The 22,890-nt window shown below is 36.5% G+C and overlaps 1 protein-coding gene across 4 annotated transcripts in view; it reads left to right on the forward strand.

Moving 5' to 3' along the window:
• The window catches only part of TRPC4 (transient receptor potential cation channel subfamily C member 4), a 143,955-nt gene that overhangs the window by 92,906 nt on the left and 28,159 nt on the right, over window positions 1-22,890 (forward strand). For all 4 annotated transcript variants that reach the window (XM_031615761.2, XM_090132757.1, XM_090132764.1 and 1 more), the window contains one exon: window positions 11,291-11,627. In XM_031615761.2, the coding sequence (XP_031471621.2) occupies window positions 11,291-11,627 (337 nt within the window). The remainder of the gene's footprint in view (window positions 1-11,290; window positions 11,628-22,890) is intronic.

A 22,890-nucleotide genomic window follows, 5' to 3' on the forward strand; every position in this document is an offset into this window, starting at 1 on the left:
GGAGGTTGTCATAAGCTGGGAGTCAGCCTCTTCTCCCACACATCAGTGATAGGACATGAGGGAATGGCCTCAAGTTGCACCAGGATTCAGATTGGATATTAAGAAGAATTTCATCTCAGAAAGAGTGATGAAGTCTTGGAACAGGCTGCCTAGGTGGAGTCACTGTCCCTGGAGTTGTTTAAGGAAATGGTAGATGTAGTACTTAGGAGCATAGTATAGTGAACAGTATTGGTGACAGTTGGACTAGATGATCTTACATGTCTTTTCCAGTCCTATGGTTCTATGATTCTGTGTGTTATGCATAAATACAGGGTATGTGTAGAGGATGTGCTATCTATATTTAAATTATACTTTACATAGAATCTTCAATGTTTTTGTGGATTTGTTTTTTGTTTGTTTCCTCCTTATTCAGTTATCTTTTTCTATACCACAAGTTTCTGTGTTCTTAATTATAACATAGGTCTGATTCTTGAATAAATTTCAGTTTAGGGAATCATGACTTCATGTGTACGATTGGTATGCATTTGCTTAACACAATTGGGCAGTGAAAAATAAGCAGTGGAAAATACTCCTTCATAAGGATTAAAGAGCAGCTGTTTTTTAGAAACATACCCTTTCTGACTTGATGAATCAGAAGCTGGGGCATACATGTCACGCAGTGACAATAGTCTTCAGAGTGTATTTATCTGACAATGAACAAATCATGATTTCTCAAGTAAGAATATGCCTTTGACCAACAGAGACTGAAACAGACTGTTTCCTTATATTGTTTCACATACACAATATGCCTCTTCCACTTCTAGATTTTGGCAAATGGGATATTTGTCCCACATTTTATTAAAAAAATATACACACTTCTAACTGACACTATAAGTCAGTGTGTTCTATTCCATCCCCATATGAATATCTGTGCAAGTTGGCCAAACAAAAGCATCTTCCAAATTATCCAGTTTCTAGGAGCTTGCAATGAGTATTAGAAATGCCAATCTAGCACAGAAACATGCTACACAATTCTGTAAAATATAGATATAAGTAACATCTGCTTGAGAATTTCTCTGTACTGCTAATGGAGAGCAGACCATAGCCCAGCCCTGAAAGCAAGTGACACTAAGGGAACCATCTGCAGACTGGCTACAGACAGTTGTAGATTTTCCCTGCATAGAGCCATATGGAGAGAACAGAGCTGGACTGAGGCAAGAGCAAATAGAGTTGTGGATGACTGAGACCTGGGGCTCAAACTCAGTTACTGTCCCTCAAGCTCACTCAGTTGTACCCTGAATGTACCCTAGAAGTGATTCATATATAAAAACTCAAGGAAGGAAGGCTTTTTGTTGGTTCCTTCAATTGTTCTGGTCCTTTACCATGGAAGAAACCAGCAGAGTAATGATATTTTTTCATATGGATGCAATGAAAGTATCTCCAGTGCTTCCTTGAAGTACCAGACTATAATGTTTATCCATAAATTGAAAAACTTCATAAGGAAAAAGGACTGACATCGTTTCTCCAGGCTGGCAAATTCCCAGTACAGAGAATTTAATAAATAGCTGTCATAGAAATCTTCTCATTATGAGGAAGAACATTATTTTTTAGATGTCTTCACAGGGGAAGGACATTTTCTTGAACCACAACCTGCTTTTAAGTTTAAAGGAGCTTTTCAACAGCATGGTTTTTGAGAGTGCAATTATACTCTCTGAAAACCTTCTGAGATTCATATTGTGTGTTTTAAGCACAGAAGATGCACATGATTGTTGTCAGCTTGCCATTTGAGAACACACATATGGCAAAACTGGGAAGAGAAGTAAATGAACAGCTAATGAACCAATGAAAAACGTATCTAAAGGTCAGCAGAAAAGTTGGTGAAGGCTACACTTGATATACAATTGATATATCTGCTGTGGATTGATTACAAAATACGTATTTCTCCAGCAAATGATCTCAGAACACACTGACAGTCACTGACCAAGTTCAGTTCAGTTTCAACTCAGTCTTTGTGCAGAAACTAGGTGATTAATCTGATTTTTCAAGTGAATGCATGTCCAAATTAGACAAGAGAACTTAAAGATGAAAAACATTGAAGCATTGGAAGAGAAAGAAAAGTAGACTGAGTGACTGAATACATTCAGTTCTTTACTATTAATAAAACTGAAAAACTAGACCTCCCTACAACATATTAATAGAAAACTTTCAAGAGAAAATATGGAGTTTATTGCTTTATTCAGTTTAAATGTCTGTCATCATTCTGTTTATTTATTTTTCTGTCATCTCCCTAATTCTGTATTCAGTCAAGTCTTCAAACAAGCATTAAGCTTTCCAAAACTTGCTTCTCTTCACATGAACAGGCAGAGCCTGCAAATGGAGAAAAGAAGGTGGAAAAAGACAAGTTTTCTCCTGAATAACCTGCTCAAATCTGAAAGGATGTCTGAAAAGAGAAAATGAAGCTAAGAATGTCTCTGTTATTTGTTTGGCTTCTGCAACAAACTGCACAAAGTAGGAGAGTGTCAGTCTCCAGTGAGGCCTGTAGAAATTCCCAGATGAGCAAATGTTGACCTGAAGAGGAAAGTGACTTTTCTAGTCTCTTTGGTATCTTTCCTTTATTCTCATGAATTTTGAAAGGTTGGTTTATTAATTTGCAGCATTTCCTTCTGGCAACATGGAAGCTAGAAAAAGTAGGCAAAATGTTACAATAAGCAGGGTCTGAGAATACTCAATTGCACTGGGATTGTAGCTAACTGAAATACTAGCCCTGTCTGGCTGACCACTTAATGGTTAGAGGTCTTCGTAACACGGGATAGAAAAACAGTTTTGATATCAGAAATATGTGCTGACATTTTGTAAACACCATTGGTGCAAAAAAACTTATTGTCAGAGGTATCCAAAAACCACTTTGAGAGTAATAGGGTTGAAGGGACAAAAAAATATGCAAATATTTTGACAATTATGCTTTTTTTACCTAAACATGTTTCACGGATAATTACAGCACAAATGTTTGGAACAGTTGAAATGGTCTTTTGTATTTGGAAATAATACAGTTCAAAGATATCAGGCAAACAGGCTCTGTGTCTTCTCAAAGGGAATAAGCATCCATGAAAAGGATCTTAACAATACTTTCAATTTCTAGGAAAGCAATTTAAACCTATATAATTTAATTCAACCTGTAAACACAACTACTATGGCTCTTACTAAAAAAATTTTTTCATTATACATAGGATCATCAAAATTCTTCCTTCAGAAATACCTCTCAAGATCATCTGGCCTGACTTCCTGCTCAAAGCCAGATTAACATCAAAGTTAAATCAGGTGGCTTAAGAAGCCAGCTTCCAAGGATGGAGATTCTGCAATGTCCTTTCACATCCAATGCTTAATTGCTCTGACATGGAATAACATTTTTTTACAACTAGAATTTCTCTTATTGCATTGCAATTCTCTTATTGAACCACATTCATCTTTCGTTCTGTACTTCTGAGAAAAGCCTGCTTTTGTCCATAGAAGCTTTTGTCCATTTTATTTGTGTCAGGCAGCAAATGAAACCCAGGATTCCTCTCATTTTTAAGCTGAGCAGTCAATTCCTTTCTTCTCTCCCTGTACATCCCTTGAACCAGCCCCACAACCTCTTGGATACGCTTTTCTGGGCTCATTTCAGTTTGCCCTCTGTAGTAGTGAGTGACCCAAAACAGGACACCTCACTCCAGATGTAGTCTCACAAGTGCCAAAAAGACTGGGAATTGTCACCTTTCTTGGCATGCTATTGACACAGGCTCAGTCATATTCAGCTTCTTACTTACCATCATTCCCACATCCATTCTGCTACTCCCTAGACCTCCAGTTCCACCTCGTACTGTTGCATGAGGCCATTCTGTCTCAGAAGTTGCATATAAATATCAGCCTTGTTTTTCAGATTGTTATGCTCCGCTTAGCTGTGTGAAAATAGCAATCCAATACAATGACAGCTAATTCATATTGTATTATATCTGTAGGTACATACTGGAGTTCTAAAACTGTTTCTCACTACAAAAAATGTTTTATGTGTTGTAAGCCTTACTTGCCCAAAATGGAAACCAGAAGTATTTAGCCAACATTTCAGTTCTGAAGTTTTGATCTATTCACATGCTCATCTCCAAACCAAACATCTAATTCACTTATCTTTACTACTGGGAAGTCTAAAAGAGCTATTCATGCGCAGCTGGTTCCTAAGAACTGCATTTTATTTTCAATGGCTGTTAACTTTTCTGAGCAATTAATCAGAATCATTGCAATTATAGATAAGTCTTGACTTATTAGGTATTTAATAATGTTCTGAGTGCTGAATCATTTTTCTGAGAAATATCAGTGAGTCAAATGGAGAGCATCTGCTTGTGTCACTGTGGTGAAAAGGAAATTTAAAATGTTAAAATTAAAAAATGCAATGTCATTGTTTGTACAGTTACGTTACATTAATTATTTTAGTGAAGTATTTCAGTCTTCACTTTTGTTTTCCCTTTATTCTTTTTTCTTCTTCCTCATACTCTAAGTCAAACAATAGGATAAGTTGGGTGGAGATGAAAATGATGAGGTTCAACAAAAACAATTGTAGAGTCCTGTACCTGGGGAGGAATAACTACGTGCACCAGTATGGACTAGGGGCTGACTTGCTGGAATTAAACTCTGCAGTGAAGGACCTGGGAGTCCTGGTAGGCAACCAGAGTGGCCATGAGCCAGCACTGTACCATCATGGCCAAGAAGGCCAGTGGAATCCTGGGATGCGTTGATGCCATGGCTGGCAGGTCAAGGGAGGTGATCCTCACCCTCTATTCTGCCCTGGTGAGGCCACATCCAAAGTACTGTGTTCAGTGCTGGGCTCCTCAGTTCAAGAAAGGCAGGGGTCTCCTAGAAGAAGTCCAATGAAGGGCCAGAAAGATGGTTATGGGTCTGGAGCATCTCCTGCATGAGGAAAGGCTGAGAGACCTGCAGCTATTCAGCTTGGAGAAAAGAAGGCTGAGAGGGGATCTCATCACTGTTTATAAATATCTAAGGTGTGGGAGTCAAGTCAATGGGAGCAGACTCTTTTCAGTGGTGTGCCGCAATACAACAGAGGGCAATGGGCAAAAACTCCAACACAGAAAGTTGCACAGTAACACAAGGAAGAACTTCACTGTGAGAGTGATGAAGTATTGGTGCAGGCTGCCCACACAGGTTGTGGAGTCTCCCTCTCTGGAGATACTCAAGACCCATCTAGGCACCCTTCTGTGCAAACTGCTATGGGGAACCTGCTGTAACAGGGAGTTAGACTGGATGATCTCTGGAGTTTTCTTCCAGCTCCTACAATTCTATATGTGTTTCCATAAGTACAAAAAACACTGCCATTTTATTTTGTTCCCTGTGAATTTTGTGTTAACTCTGGAGGCATCTATGCTGTGAATTTGTTTTGCTGAAGGAACATAACCTGGTGTTGATTTCCCTGATGTTATCCAAGCTGGTGGGCTCTGGTGCTCCTGAGAGAACTGTTTAGTTTCCTTCATCACAAACCTGTAGACAGAGTTGAAGAAAATCTGATCCAGTGGTTTCTTTCCTGCAGGAATTATGACAGCCTTCTCTAATCAGCTCTAGACTTGAACAACATGGACTTGAGAGTATTCACAGTAATTGGCACAGGACTCAGGGTTCCTGGCCCGAGGCAGAAAACAGACAGTAGATATGTACCCGAAGGAGTCCAAAGAACAGTTCCCAGCTTTTAGAAATGAGAATTAGCACTAAATCAGTCAACCAAGTTAAAGCATTTAAATTGTAATTAAATGTTATTTGTCTTACTGAACCTGTCCTCACAGAGTAAGTGCCTAAGTCCACAGATATAACTGGAGGGGGGGGGGGGGGGGGCAGATGCATAGGAGAATACACAGTGGTGTCTCCAGAGGGATAAAATAAATCTACCAAATTGAAGAAGCTACTTAATGAAATTTGGACTTGAATCTGTCATTAGTGCCAAGCAAATATACTTTTCAGTATCAATAGAGAGAAAATTTTGACATCTAAATTTGAAGGTAAATAACTAGAAGAGCTTGGGTTTTCATAATGTATTTGGGAATATATATATAAGTAAAAAAAAAAAAAAAGTGTTCTAGAGAAACAAAAAAAGGGCTTGTGCTTATAATCATTGTACAATCATTGTGATATGAGTGGGACAAAATAGCAGACCTCAGTGTGAACATTTTCCTGAAACTTAGCTGTCATGGTTGTATGGAACAGTACAGTAGAAAACCTGGACCTTGGCTTAATAAAAGGTATTACTAAGAAACTTTGTGTTAATTATGTATTTCTGCTTAATTCCTCCTAACAGATTTTCTTTAGTATTCTTCCATTAGGAAATGATATCAGGGATACTTTTCTGTGTTACAGCGTACCTCATTTGTACCTAAAGCAAAAGAAAGAAAGAAAGAAAGAAAGAAAGAAAGAAAGAAAGAAAGAAAGAAAGAAAGAAAGAAAGAAAGAAAGAAAGAAAGAAGGAAAGAAAGAAGGAAAGAAAGAAGGAAAGAAAGAAGGAAAGAAAGGATTGTTTTTTTATATATAGCTTTTCATTTATAGGTGATTAATCACATTATTTTTTTTTACGTTATGTTTACAAAACACCTTCTGATTTCAGAACAATAATTTGATTAAGATCTCAGATTTTGTAGATTGTTTTGTAAATGTAAAAATGTGCACTATCTTACAATTGTTTGGATTTTTTTGTTTATTTTTGTACATTTGTGTACTTTCTAATACAGTGAAATAAATATTTAAAGGTGCTGGTGTGCTACAGACAGAACAGACTTACAATGACTAATACATACTGTATAAAAACATGTACTTTTAGAAAAATATTACTTCAATTGACAATAGGACATGTATTACAGGGAAATTACAGATCAGATTTAATAAGCTTGTAAAATGAAATTATATGCAATATATTTATCTGCTATAACCAGAATCTGGCTCTGCTGTTATTTATAGTAGATTGTTTTTCTGCTTGCTCTATGAATAATTTCTGATTTTCACCACTCTCAGGGAAGAGACAATTCCTTGCATCACAATTGAAAGAATGAACACCGACACCATTTGTGACAAGCAGAATCTATGAAGGAGCTGAAGATGTGCAACTAGGAATAATCAGTACAGCAAAATCCCTCACATAATTATAAACTGCTAGAAGCAAGAGGAAGGCATTGTTATGTGAAAATATAAACACGCTGATTGCTAATTACATGGAGACAATGTCAAAGTCAAATAACATCCAACATAACACTGACAATACAAAAGATGTTTTGAATACCTCAGAACGTAGTATATTCAATTAAAGAAGAAAAAGTATATTAAAGTGAAAATATTTTGGCATAAGCAGTGTAGAACTAGCAAATTACTTTCACAGAATATTCCTATTTTTTCTAGTGGTAAATGTTTGTCTAAAATAGATATATATATATATATATATTTTAAATCCCAGTTCACCAGAAGACTTATTTTTGTTCTTAGCTTTGCCATGTAATCTCCCAGATGTGATCCAGTTCATTTACAGAGGATACATTTCATTGATTGGAGCATGAGTTTTTTTTCCATCCACATCTACCAGTCCTTTATGATGGAAGGGTTTAAGGGTTTAGAGTAGCTAGAGTATAAATCTATTTCAAACAGGAGACGCTTTTCTTCCCTCCCCCCCCCTCCCCCAACGTAAGAGTTTTTTTTTTTAGTGAATAAATCACAAAATAAAGGTAATAAGAAATGTATTTATAGATAAACTTAGCTGGCCTGTATAACCATACATAACATAAGAGTAATGCCTTTGAGACAGCCTATACATGCAGCATTTACACTGTGGGGCCCATGAAGAATTAATTCCCAGCACAGGAAGACTTCCAGCCCCAAGTTCCTCAAACACATGAGAACAAGTTATGAGAGCACACCATTTTTCCCCAATTTCCTCTGAAGAAAACAGAACCACAAGGAGAAGAAGGGAGGTGCAGTGTGCAGTTACAAGCTCCCACTCTGTGGGCAGCTGAGGAAAAAGCCTTTATGTTCATCACTGTGTGCGTTTTCCTGGCATCAACACAGTTCCCCATTTGAACTTCCCTCTTTATTCAGCTAATGTAGTATAGTTATTAGTACTGAACATCTTTTGCGACATATGGTGACACTGTTTTCAGCACAAAAAATGGAGCAAGCAGTCAAATTTGTGGAAACTAATTTGGACATTTTTAATAATGTTATGCAATTCCTTGATAAATGAAGTGCAAAAGAATAACTCTAAAAGAAAAGTCAGCAAGAGATTTGGGTTAATTTTCCAGATGTCTGAAGAAGACACTTGAATAGTTTGTAGAGTGTTTATACGGTCAGTGGAGCTTGGAACCATAAAGAAAAGGCTGCAATGAAGATACATTACTCTGTTGCTTCAGGACATTGTTCACTACCCTCGCCAACAGTGTTATTTGATAAAAGTGACAGCGTGAAACTCTATATCTGGACCTCCCAGAAATGCAATATATCATCTGTAGACATTGTATTGTGGGTTCTATTATAATCCTTTGCCTGCACTACTAAAACTGCCTCACTACATGTGCGGCTTATAAAGTGTTGACGTGGTATTTTACATGCTTGATCCATACCACCCAATTAATCTCTTCCTATGTTTTTTTTTTTTGTTTGTTTGTTTGTTTTTTTTAATCTAGTAAGTCATGTAGAGAACATTGCCAGCGTTCTTCCTCTATAGCTAAAGGTGATAACTCGAACTCTGGTCACATATAATGTGTAGTGTAAGTTAGTTTTCCACTATAGCGAAAGGATCCAAACAGTGCCAAAAGTGTTATGTCACATCTGTAAAGGTCATAATTTTAAGAAAAGTATGAAACCTAATTTATTGAAAAAATTGAATATAAAAAATTGACAGTCCGTTGTCCAGAATTTGAAAATTTCCTCCAGTTCTGAAAAATTTTTTGTGCCTGGAAACCATCCTTTTCCTTTATATGTCATACTTCAGCAATGCAGTCACAATACGATGGAATCTGAGTGTTAAGAGGCAACAATTTTTCAAGTCTATTCAGAAATTCTGCAATTACTCATTACACCTCCTTGCTGTATTAATGTTGAATGTTTTGCATTTTAATCTGGCTAAATATTAGAACTAAGCAGCTACGGCCAACCCAGTATGGAGCATCTTCTCAATGACAAGCATCTCCTCATGGCATGAGATACTTCTGCACCTTTTTGGGTCTACTCAGTCTGAGGACAGTACATGTTTGGACATGGGAAAAAAAAAAAAAGCTCTCATCTTCCCTCTTTTCCTCCATATTAAACCAAGGGAAATTAATTCATTTTTGCCATGTTTTGCAAGGACTATTCCTCCTACTTTTACTACTAGCCTTTGAGCTAACCACTGCATTCATCACCTCAGTTCCCAAAAAACTAGAGTAGCCCAAAGGAAGGGGACAGTGGCAAAATTCAGAAAGACTCGTGCTTTAGGTGAAATGCTATGTAATAAGAGGATATTATGAAGAAGGGGATGCAAACATGGATCTGCTACGTTCTTGGGTAAAAACAAGAGCAAAATATTTTACTCAGGAACTAGTCCAAGAATCATGTTTTCTCCACCAGTCAAGCAAAGAGCTAATCTATGTATACACAAGTAAGTGTGTTTTTTTGTAGTTGTTTTGTTTTGTTTTTTGGAGGGAGACCCCCTTTAAAAAGTTGGCAACACACAACTCAGATGCTGCCTGTTCTGATACAGTATTGTTCTAGACCTTTGTATCTTGAGATAAGCACCCAGAAACCTTGTGAATGCATTTTTTTCCTAACAAAAGAGAAAACTTTGTTATTCTTCTTAAAGGCTATTGTCAAGCCTATGGTATGAGTAGATTATCTTTTCTTTCACAACAGTCAGGGGCAGCATCAGTGCTGGTGTCTGGAAGGAAAATATGTCTCTGTTAAGATCGCTGGCATTTCATTAACGTGCACCAGGTCTGAACTTGGCTCAGGTTAACATTTCTGACAATATCCAGACATATACAGAAAGATGCATGCTGACTCTCATTTCAGTCCAGACTAAATAGCATTTTCTCCTGGTAGGAGTCCCAGTGATTTCAGAAACTGTCTGAGAACTTACCTATTATTCATCTCCAAAAGAACTTGTCTTCTCTAGTTTATTGGTATTATCGAAATCATGCAAAATCCAGAACTATATGCATTTAATTAGATCTCAAATATCATTTACTGTAAATTAACTATTTTAAAGTAATAATTTTAGGATAAATAATTGCCTTCACATCTTTATTGCCTTAAGCTTCTGATTTAAAACAATGTATGTATTTGTGTTGAAAACATGAGAAGGAAAAATATTCTTGCGCTTTTATTAAAAAGAGTACATCAGCTCAGGCTGTCTTTGATGCATATGTTACTTCAGTTCTATATCTTTTATGTGAAATCTAGCATGCTGCTTCTGTACGCCCCCTTTATAAAAAAAAGCATTAACTAGTGGTCATGTCAAAATATGCCATAAGAGCCTTGTATATACTTAAAGCTTCCTTGAAAAGATAGCTGAAAAATATGAAATATTTAATGATATATTTATTTTTGTTGAAACACAATTTTAGGAATCCTATTTTAAAACTGAAATCATATCACAGACAATGGACAGATCATAAAAGATCATACAAGATAGGAATACAGCCTGACAAGGATTAGTGAAGTGCTATGGAGTGCTACTGCTTGGTTCATGTTGTGTGAACATTATGTAATACATCTGTAAGAGTTTTGTTTAGTATAAAGGTATGTAAAGCTACTTTTTAGACAATTAGCAGGGAACATACTGGAAATAATTCATTTTCCCTTTGGAATTCAGTTCTACTGTCTATATATCTTTTTCTTTAGTAAAAAATATTGTGCTTTTCTGTTTACTTAGTGACTTCCACCTGGTGGTCTGGGAATTCTCTGCAAATGAATTGTTGCTGTTGAAATAACAGAAATATTCTTTGTGAATGTGTTTGTGAATTTGACATCAGGTTTTGAGATATCTGTGTTTTACAGTCCTTTGGCTCCTTGTGTACCTTACTCATAGGGAAGTCAAGCTTTACTATGTAAATGAAATTTTGGGAGATTTGTACTGTACCTTTTGCACTAAAGGAACGATAGACTGACCCTTCCCTGCCTTGCTGGGAAGTGAGCATGAAAATGCTGTGGAATTTTCCTTCTTTTCTATTTCTATCCAAATGTTACTTACTGCATCATAGATAGCACGGAAATAATTTTGCAGTGTTAACAGGGAACTAACCATCTCCCTTTCTTCTTTTCTCAGTTTGTTGCCCAGCCCAACTGCCAGCAGCTGCTTGCATCCCGCTGGTATGACGAGTTCCCTGGATGGAGGAGGCGACACTGGGCTGTGAAGATGTTGACATGCGTTGTCATAGGACTCCTTTTCCCAGTCTTCTCTGTGTGCTACTTGATAGCTCCCAAAAGCCCCTTAGGGCTTTTCATCAGAAAGCCATTTATCAAGTTTATCTGCCATACCGCATCCTACTTGACTTTTCTGTTCCTGCTGTTGCTTGCATCTCAACACATTGACAGGTCAGACGTGAGCATGCAGGGACCACCTCCAACCATCGTCGAGTGGATGATATTACCGTGGGTCCTGGGTAAATGTATTACTAAAGAAAATACAGTGAAAATTGTTCTGACCCCTGTGGTTTTCCCAAGCATTCCCAAGGGGGAAGTCATAGTTGAAAGTCATAAATCTGTCACAGATTATTGACCTATCGTAACAGGCAAATGGTATGGTATCTATCTACTATGTTATCTATCTGTGTACTCCAATACTTGGTAGAATTAGCAGAGAACTCAGGAAATGTTTAAAAATCCAAAGTCTACACACCAATAGGATTTATGACATATTACAGTGAGGGAAAAGATTAAATAGCGGCATGAAATATTAATATTGATAATATTTTTAGCATCTATTTTTTCCAGAGCAGAAATTGTTCTGATTCTTCTAAATGTCCATTTAGTAGTTTGTTGTTGTTGTTGTTTTCCAGTGCAATTTTTTATTTTTTTATTTTTTTTAAGTAGGGCTCCTTTAACTCTGATAATTACTTTTTCATGTATTAGAACGAGGCAGTGTCAATTCTGGAGCATTACTTTGTTACCTGTGAAAGTAAAGAGCTCTTTCTAGTATCATAGATCCACCTGTTGCAAGTAGTGCTGACCAAACTTTTCAAGTGACTATTTACATTCAAATACCCATGCAGAGTAAATTTTCTATGCCAAACCACTGATAAGAATTTATCATGCAAATTCATACAAAATCTTTTCTCATCAGAAAGCATATGAAAGTTCGCTAGAATTCTTCAAAAGGAAAAATTAACTCTGTGTTCTGGTAGTTCAAAGTAAAATTGCAGTTGGAGGTTATTGAAAGGCATTTTTGTGTGAGCAATGTCATGTCTGCTTGTGTGACTGCACTCTTATCAAATGCATAATCTTAGGAATCACGCTATCTTAGTTGTGTCTCTGTTTCTCTCTGCCTACCATGGCCTTTCCTGTGTTTCTTATTTCATTCAATTCAGTCTGATTCCTAACCACATCAGGACAAATATAAACAATATTGACTGAAATGGAACTGTGGAAGAAAAGATTTGGTAGCTTTAACTGCAAGAATTTAAGCTTGATATATTCATTTAAATCATCATCATGGAGAATTTCGTGCACAACTTTCTGAAATGTTTTGATGGGCTTTTGATATGCTTACTTCTCCGAGAGCTTCCCGTTAAGATGCTGCTTCTCTTCTGTTTTGAAACCTTTCCTAGACAACCATCTTTTTTAAGAGCAACAAACCAACATATGGCATAATTTATAATGCGGCGTTGAATTTGTTATACTCTATTTGTCAGTGGCATTTTGGAGGAAAACTAGTCAGTGCATTTTTCTTTGTATGTTCCTTAGTAGAGTACTTAGCCACTACAGGAAGAGGCAGGGCTACCTCTTTCTTTCACTTAAACAAACAAGCTTGCCTGACCAGGAACGTGTGCACATTTACTTGTTGGGAAGATCTCAGAAGGAATAGATTTATGGGATTTTCCCCATGACAAAACAGCATATAAGTCTTCACTGCAAGATGTGCTTTCCTTCACTAGGTAAATAATGTTATTAATTTTTAAAAGCCAATATCTTTATTAGTATTTTAAAGGAATTAACCAATGTTCCAGGCTGGTCAGAATGATGCTTCCTTTGAACAAAGTAGACTAGCTTCAGTGCATGAGATGCACATTTAAATGTAAAGAAAAAATCTCCTCCAGTAAATTTTCCCAATTTTATGCCATCAAGAAGTAAGAAACTAATGCAAAGCTCATTAGTTTCATGCATTACTTCCTCAGAAATCAATGCTACAAGGTTGAGGAGAAGCAAGGGGTTTTTTGGTACTATTCTATGCCTGGAAGTAATAGTAGTTATTTTGCTGTCCAGCCTAGCAAGTAGTCAGTATCTCCTTTTCACAGTATCCTGAGGTGAAAGGGTAATAAGAATAAATGTGCAGCTAACACATAGATCCTGATATGTCAACGTGGGTTTTACCATTAACTTTATCTTTTAAAGATATACCATAGAAAAAAGCACAATTTAAGAAGAATAAGGGCTATTTCTAGGTAGCTGCAGTATTATAATTATATGACTAACTCCTCCCCAGAAAAAGTTCAGGGGGATAAACAACCTCCATTACCCTCAACTTCTAACACTGTTATTTTCTTGGGAATGAGTTTAAATAACTCAGCACCCCAAGGCACTTGTTTGAAGAAACAATTAACCCTGAAAACTATTTCTATCTAGATGACTATAATTTCTCAAAGCAATATTAATATTCATAATAGAGCCTCATATGGACAGATTATCCCTCTACTGCCTGTGCTGAATAGGCCCTTCACAAGTCAGTGAAGGCAACTGCTGCATAAACAGATGTTTATGAGTATGAATAAAGATCAATATTCAGATAACATGTGGTCAGAAAGCTTGTGGTTAATCTAGACTATAATTTTCAGAGAAACTTGTGTCTTCCAAAATCTACTGTATCGAAAGCATTGTATGTTTTACACAGTGATCCCTTGTGGTTCTTAGTGGTTCCATGAGGCATCCGGTTTCATGTTGAGCGTTTGGCTGCAATTCACATATATAAAGATTGTGGTGTAGAGATTTTTTAATAAATTAAATATTTCTATTATGTTCCTATCAATAAGCTAAGGTTAGATTCTAGACCACAATTTAGTCTGCCTAAAAGAGTATGTACAGCACTCTTGATCCTATCTGAAAAGTACATAGATATCTTTGCATTTTATGGATGCAAATGAAAAATGTTGAAGTCTGAGATGAAACTAATACGGCACAAGGATTTAGTTTTACTCTGAACTTGGGAACGTGCCAAAGTAAATCATTTTCCCAAAGCAAAGGTTATCCTAGAGTAGCTACAGCATGTCAAAACTATTAACATTTTAAACAATGGAGGTCTTTGTTTGTCCTTCTTTCCATTAAAATGCCTCCACATGTAATTTGCATTTTAATAGCTGTGTCTCTAAAAATGGAGAGGAAGAGGAGCTTTACTTTCTAGGCTTGTCTTCCAAAGGAATTTCAGCATACATATATTGCATAGACTTTAATAAGTTGTCCATAATGACCTAAGGTCTCCAACAGTTAAACAGCACTTCCTATTTGTCTACTACTATGTAAAAGAAAATTGAATATGCATAATTAGCACATATTAGAAGTGTCACTAGAGTAGGAGGTTCAGAGTAAAAAACATGTATTGGGCTACATTTCCATGGAGACTATCGATTTTACATTTTAAAAGTCTCTTAAGGAAACTTCTGCATTAATTTTGTCTTTCACATGATTAGAAGATTACGCAAGCAGTGTAAAGTATGTGGAGATTATCTGTGGAGCAATAAGTCAGTATAACAAGGCCAACAAACATTATAGCTTTAAGAAAGAGTTGTGGAAAAATCTGTGAATAAGAAGAACTGGAATTGCCTTTCCTTGAATCTAAGAAAATGTGAAATAAGCTTTTGCTAGTAAAAATTTTATTTTCTTCTTAGCAGCTGATAATTCAGATTTTCCAAGCATGCCAGATGTTTCACACTGCAGAAACATACTCTTGTCTCCTATCCTTGAGAATCTATCACCACTGAAAAAAAACAGGACAGAAAACAACAAACCCATGTTATAAAAAAGTGAGGAAGAACATTTTGCACCATCAAATTTCCCATCCAGTCCCTGCATTGCCTTTGAGTGCGCTGACAGTGATGCAAAGTGGAAATGAGCCTAAGTGCCTTTAAAGTAGCTCATATACAGATATTACTAGTCCCTATAGACTTCCCCATATCTGTTCTAAGCTCAAGCAGTAGCCACAATAAATGTCCCCTGAGTCCTCTGGGCATTTGACTCACCAGAGAATGCTGTATTATTCAGAGAAGAAAGCCAACAACAGTTTCTATATTTCTGGTGCTTAGAAGATGGGGCTAAAAAGCTCCTTGGCAGTTGTTTGGAATGACTGTAGCAAAAAAGCACAATTTTTAAGGCAAATTTGTTTTCATGATGCTTTTACTCTTTTATGGGCATTGCAACTATTTTATTCAAAGTAGTGCCTGGAGCAGTAATACATTATTACTGGGTCTCTGGAACAATATTTTTCCCATCCTTTTCTTTCTGCCAGTAGGTTATATGAATTATTAGACTGTAGGAATCTGTGGAGCATGTTGTTGTGTTTGTGTCAACAAACTGTTATGAAGAATATATGGGAATGTACAGTATTGTTAGTACTGAACACAATGCTCATCCAAACTGATTGCATAGCAAGACACTTCAGATGAAGGAGTCATAAAGGTGGCAACACACATCATCTTCTAAATTTGTTAGAAAAAAATGTGTAAGAAATGTAATTATACAAATTGAAAAGTTCCAGGGAACAGATATAAAGGCTAATACAGCCAGCAAAGTGAAACAGTACATAACCAACAGTGAGAAATATGGTACAGTGGAGGACAATACCTAACAAAGCTGGAATGCAAATTCAAACACAAGGGATAATGCACATAATGACCACACAAGGCTATTTATTACAAACTACTGCTCAACACAGGCTAACAACAAAGATAAATTGAACGCTCAATTTGAATACACTTATATTAGCTTAACTTCTCATTTATATATGAGAACTCTGATTTTATATGATAGTATCAAATAATCATGTAAAGACAAGTATTCAAGTATAAAAAGATATTAAATGTGATCTGATTTTGCTGATTGCTGATGGAAATGGGTTTTGGCAGTATCCTGAGATTCTTTTCGGCCTCAGTCCCATTTTCAGTGAAATAACATTGTGCCTACTCCTCTAAAAATCAAATATTTCATATTTGGACTTCATAATCACATAGCTTAAGGATCACAGAATCACAGAATCATAGAACGCTTTTGCTTGGAAGAAACCTTTAAAGCTCATTTAATTTTAACCTCTCTGCCAATGGCAGGGATACATTCCTCTACACTGGAATCATCACTAGGTATGGCTAAAATTATTTACTTGATCAGGATAAAACAGTGTGTGCATAAGGCCCAGCTTTTATGAATTTGCTTCCTTCTAGATCCCCCACTAAAGGTGCTATAGACTGTGAGGGTTTCTTATTGATTGTTTTTCTGTTATTCTTGTTGCTGGGTTTTGTTTTATTTTATTTTATTGTTTGGTTGGTTTTCTTTTTTTACCTCCTTCTTCTTCAGTTTCCCCTTTATCAAGAAGGTGAATGTTTTCCCACACAGCATTATTCTTGACCTAGTACTCTTCTTAGTTAGGAGAGTTCTCAAGAGATCTCCAAATTCTTACATGCTCATTAATATTGGAGACGGGGATAAATTGTTTCAGACATTCCTAAATATCCTCTTGTGGACTTGTCTAGAGATTCACATGATGCCAAGCTTCTCTATGCAGGGCTGTGAGTGCTTTTGAGAAGTGCTACAAAGGGCTTTTTGTGCTTCATAGACAAGTTATACATTAATTTATTCTTTGTATTACTTGGTGGATCTTGAACATACTTGAAAACTTTATCTCTTTTTACTAACTCCATGATAGGAGTATTCATCATACTATTCTAGCAACACCAAGAAAATGCAGCTTGTACTGGGAATAATAAAGTATATATAGATATTTGTGGATACAACATGTTAATAAGTATCAGATTGCAGGACTCTACTTCTAGGATACATATTGTTTTACAAATTAATGCTATCTTTGTTAATAAGATGTAAGCCTTGCTTTTTACCCTCTCCACAATATTTTTGTGAAACTAAGAAAGAATTAAATCAACTTCAATGAATGCTTGCCAGAAAGTTTCATTGAAGTCATGGAGATTAATGCGCAGCATTATGCATGGTCCACTCCTTGTGTAAACTTGGAGAGCTTAACAGATGTGCAAGTAGTAAATGTGAATATATTTTTTTCCTTAAACAGATTTATAGACCCTCATGCAAAAGTACTTGAAAAAATGGACCTATGCATTTGGATGGATAAGTTTCTCTGTACAACATCATTTTAGAGCAGAATTCAAACATAGAAATGTGCAGAATTTTTGTATTGTATCTCCATACTGAAGTATCTGTCCATAATCCCTTACTCTAAACTCAGGGCATTTAGCAAGTTTGGTCATGAAATGGTTAAATCAAAGTCAACATTATAAGAAAGCAGCTCAGATGCCTACAAAGTGGAAACTGACATAAATTTTGAAGTCTTTGAAAATCTAATATTTTTTGGATGTACCTATGATAAATGACCTACAGGAAGCCTATACCTTTTTTAACAATACACGAAGAGGCAGCTTTGATAACCCCAGGACATCTAACATGACACTAGGCACTTCTGCTTAAGCACATGATCTATCCCAACAATACAGTCTTCCATGTTCCTTGAGACTGTGACAACTACATCATCTCTGTGTACAGTCCACTGATATGATAGGCTTAGGTACGCAGAAGACGAACAGTTTGGATGAGCAACTTTATTGGTCCCTTTGGCCAGCTCATACTGAACATGGCAGTTGATCCAGGGTTGCAGTTTATTTCTGTGTGAACCACACAAAGTCAGACCTCTTGTCATTTAAGATACTAGGTAAAGGGATCAGCTATCTCACTTATATAGACAAATTTCTGAATAAATACTCAAGCAGCTGAACAATGTGATATTTGATGAAACTAATCCAAAAAACTCAAGAGGCTGTTCAATTCTGAATGTCGAGAATATTTGCCCTATCACAGAACTATTTTTCACCATAGTCACAGCTATGCATTTTTTGCCAGTGATGTAAAGGATCCTGTATGCCATGCTCAAGAAAATCTGCACCACTGTGGGTGACATTTGCTATGACAGCATTGTTTCTAGAAAAATATTGCCAACACCTCACTGTGCTCACATCCACTGTATGATCTCTGTAAAAATTTAGCAAGCCTCAATGAATGCCATTGGGTGCAATTTTTTCAGCCTGGAAGACCTTTGTTTCATATGCACTTCCATGTCAGATGCCATTCTGTCAGACAGATCCTGTGCTGCCATCTGTCACAAGGCAACAAAATGTAAACAAATATTGGCAGGAAGGTTCATCTTCTACTTCTGTACCACCAACATCTGCCTCTGATGTCATGGGACAATATTATAAAAATAGGATGCATTACTTTCGGAGCATCCCTCATATTTGCATGTAAAATATGTGTGTGTATATATATATAATGCCATAGTAATGTTGTGCTTAGACTAGTTTCCTTTGCAGGTGATCAGTGTTTCTTGGAAATTATAATTTTCCTTGAATGCATGAGTAAATGTACTGTTGATAAATAATCAGCACTGAATGGATTCAGCTTTGATAGAGTGGAACTTGAATGCTCCTTATTCTTTATATTTTTCTTTACCTTTTGTCTGTACTCCAGAGTTATTAGAGAAGCTCATTTTCATTGCTTCCACACTGTGGGGAAGTTGAATTGTGCAGCTAAGAAAGTGAGTACGAAGAGTAAACTGATTTTAGATATGAAGTATTCTCAGTGTTGAGATGCGTGTACAAATAATTTAAACTGGCAGTAATCCCAGATTCAGGTTGCTTGAGTATCACTGTCCTGAGAAGAGAGCTGGGAGAACAGCACCTCTGGCTATGCCATTCCCAGCTTATGCCTTGACCTTATACAGGTCTCAGAAATGCTCCACAAATGCCCATTTCATACAATAGTTTGGATTGGAAGGGACATTAAAAATCATCTAGTTCCAACCTCCCTGCTATAGGCAGGGACATTTCTCACTTAATCAGGGTCCTCAAAACCCCATCCAACCTGGCCTTGAACACCTTCAGGGATGGGGCAGCCCCAATTTCTCTGTGCCAGTGCCTCATCACTCTCATAGTGAAAAATTTCTTCCTTATATCTAATTGAAATACATGCTATTTCAGTTTAAAGCCCTTAGACCTTGTCTTATTGTTACAAGCCCTTGTGTAAAAAACAAAATAAAACAACAAAAAACAACAAAACAAAAAACCCACCCTGGTTGCTTTTGAATTCATGCAAATTCATGCATGTTTCATTGCAATAGCTGTATTTCATTAACAAAATATGCCCTAGAATTACACCAGAAGAACTCACTGTTCCTCTTGCCACCATCATATGTCTTCAGTAGAAATCAGTTTGTCAGATCGTGTGTAAAACAGAAGAGAGATTTCAAGCCTTATTAAAGCTCACTGAATTCCCTGGAATGACCTCCCCTTGTTTCTGAGAGCATTAGATCTTTAGCATCTTGTCTCACTTCTTGTACCTGTAAAAACTCTAGAGTAATTTGCAGAGAAAAGTTGAGTTTGTCAGCAAACTACTTTCACAGCCCAGTGAAAACATACTGAAAGGCTGTTGTTGTACTTGGCATGCAGAGACTGACTCTGAAGAGTCTTCTTCTTCCTATCTCTAAATGGTACGGAAAAAAATAGCACAGAGCTCTAAACCTTTCATAGGAAAAGTAAGGGCAAAATTAGCTAGGAATCCACAAATCTTTTTAAAAACAAAGTTCAGAATATTATCATAACTTTCTTTCACAATCAAGCTGAATTATCAATCAAACTGTGCTACAGCCAAGTTATGTCGATCAGCTTACTTGTGTAATATTTCACAGTGCTTCACAAAATGTCTCCATGCTGCTTGTAATTCCCAAATCCTCATGTGGTCTGCAGGATTCCTGCCCTGTATTGAAGTCTATTTCATTCCATTAAAACGATAAGATACTAAGTCACATTAATTTGCATAGTGCCAACCTGTTTCAAAATATCCATTCTATTATTTCTCTTTCTTAGCTTTTAAGCTATAAGCAACAACAATAAATGTTTCAATGTCTTCAGCATCTTGTTTTAAACCCTTGATTAATGAGGTGGAATAGCTGCATAGTGTTGATAATTTATGTGGAAATAAATGATAAAAACAGGATGATGTGGACTGGACTCCTCAGATAATAAAGTCAGGTTGTGTCCAGCTACTCTTACGTATTCCAAATAGAAAGGGAGAGTATGCAAGGTCACAGAGAAAATTTCCTTGATCTCTATGTGTCTCTTTCTTTAAAAAAAATACATCAATTTTCCTAGCTGCTATCTGATTTTACCAGTGAATATAAGAAAACAAAATTGGTATGTGTCAGACTCTGTGAAGAAAAGAGCTGGCTTCTCCCTGCTGACTTCTCACTCTTGCAAAAAGTTCCTTATTATGATCTACAACAGCATTTCAAGATCTCTGGATGTGTGACTACAAATTAACTTGCAACCACGCAGTTTGGAATCTTGGAGGCTCCTTACCCAGTGTAGAACCATCATGTAGGCTTACTAAGCCTTGAAGAAATCTTTAGTTTTGCAGAAAGACTCTAAACTTTTCTAAGATAACCCTCCATGTGCATTTGGGAGGACTTACAGAACATTCCAGTTCTTCCAGCATTCATTATTTCAATACCCATCAGGATACCTATCCTATCTCCAAAGACTGAACTCATGGTGTCATTGACATGGAGCTATGGATTTTGACAATTCATCTTAGGACTTTGTATCTCCCAAGATTCTCATTCAAAGAGAATATTAGGTATCTGATATGCCGGGGAAATGCTATTGTTCACATATGGATATAAACACATGCTTGTCACAAGCATAGAATCCACTTGCTGGAATATTCATCTCAAACCTGAACACCTGACACCAAAAGCAGTGTTAAAAGCAGAAAAGTACCAACACATGGTACAGAATCTCATGCCTCCAAATCCCATTTCAGTACCATGGGTCTGAAAGTCTTTAAAGTCATGACCCAGACTTTGAGCCTCAAAGCATGGAAACTGCTCAAAAACAGTGACATTTTTCAAAAATACTGAATCTAAATGAATTCCACTTCACTGAAGAGCTCCTAATCAGCTCTTTCCCTAATTTCTACATTAGGAGTAGACTGTGAGACTAGGATTCATCTGATTAAATGTAGATCTCTGTAGTCCAGAGTCTGTATCTGTGCCAGATGCCCTCTCTCTCCATTGAATTTAAAGGGAATCCAAGGAGGTTACCTCAGATGGAGCTGTTTGCATTGTAGACAATTAAAATTAGGTCAGAAAAATCTCATCCCCAGCCACAGTGAATCTGCTTTGTGTCAGCTGCTGAACAGGAAAGAACAATATTTTCACTTAATTATCACTTAATGGAGACAATCTGCTCCATTACAGTCAGTTAGAGTCAGCTTCTCTGGAGTCCCATAAAATTTCGGTAACTGTGTTTATTTAAAGAGTTCTCACTTACATCTTTGGATGTCAAGAATGACTAATATATCAAATCTCCAGCATAGCCAAAAATAATGTAGGATTTCCAAAATCATTTGCTTAAAAAAAGCAATCCCTGCATCAGAATAGAACTGATATGTAGCCTTGGACCAATAAAATAAAATAAAATCACCAATATTACGATATCAAACTATATTCACAATTTTTCACTGACAAACAACTTCTGCACTGCTCTGTTCCACTAGCAATCTTTTATAGGTCAGTATTTCTCTTAACATCAACTTTATAAATATATTTCATGTTCAGAGAAGAAGGAACTGGTTGGAATAAGAGTGTGGCTTTTCATTCACAAAACAAAAGATCTATGCCAAAGCATTAGACAGCATTTATTTTTCAGTCTGTACATAATTCTATATTTCCATCAGTGCTACCAAAGTATGTGATGCTGAACAACAGTTTTACAGAGAATAGCCCTGTTGCATTTATGACAGTTCATGTCTTTGGCAGTTGTAAATCATGGAGTACTTCAGCAGAAGGCTTTAATGAACTTACAGCCTTTAAGTATTTATTTTATTGATCAGCCCAACCTACTCCTCCTCTAAGCATATTTTAAAGGAAATATTTAACTGCAATGAATTAGAAAAGGTTTTGTCTAGTTATGTCATTGTATTCTATTTATATAAAGCTTTTTTTATTATTATCATTTTATTTTATTTTATTTTATTTTATTTTATTTTATTTTATTTTATTTTATTACATTTGGAAGCTTTTTATCCATGCAGCAGTCTGCCTTCTGAGTGACAGGAGTCATCCCAGTGTCAAGGTCGCTTAATAAAAATTGGCAAGGTTCTGTTCATTAACAACAAGGCTTAGGGATCATACCTCTGTTGCAAGTCTTTGGCTCCAGGTCTCTTCTGAGCACGACCACAGGCTCCTGTGGCACACTGAATTTTACGTGCTGTTCCGCGGTTTGAGCAGGACCAATTCAAAGCAGTGTTTGAAATGTGATGAGTACATTACAGCCCACAAAACCACTGCTTTTATGACCTGATGATTCTCAAGATGTTGTGCCTAAAGCATAGCAAAAGACCAAGCAAGAATATTTGCAAGTACACGGA

Source organism: Phasianus colchicus, chromosome 1, assembly GCF_987193195.1.
Source record: "Phasianus colchicus chromosome 1, bPhaCol1.hap1.1, whole genome shotgun sequence".
In the NCBI taxonomy this organism is placed as follows: Eukaryota; Metazoa; Chordata; class Aves; order Galliformes; family Phasianidae; genus Phasianus; species Phasianus colchicus.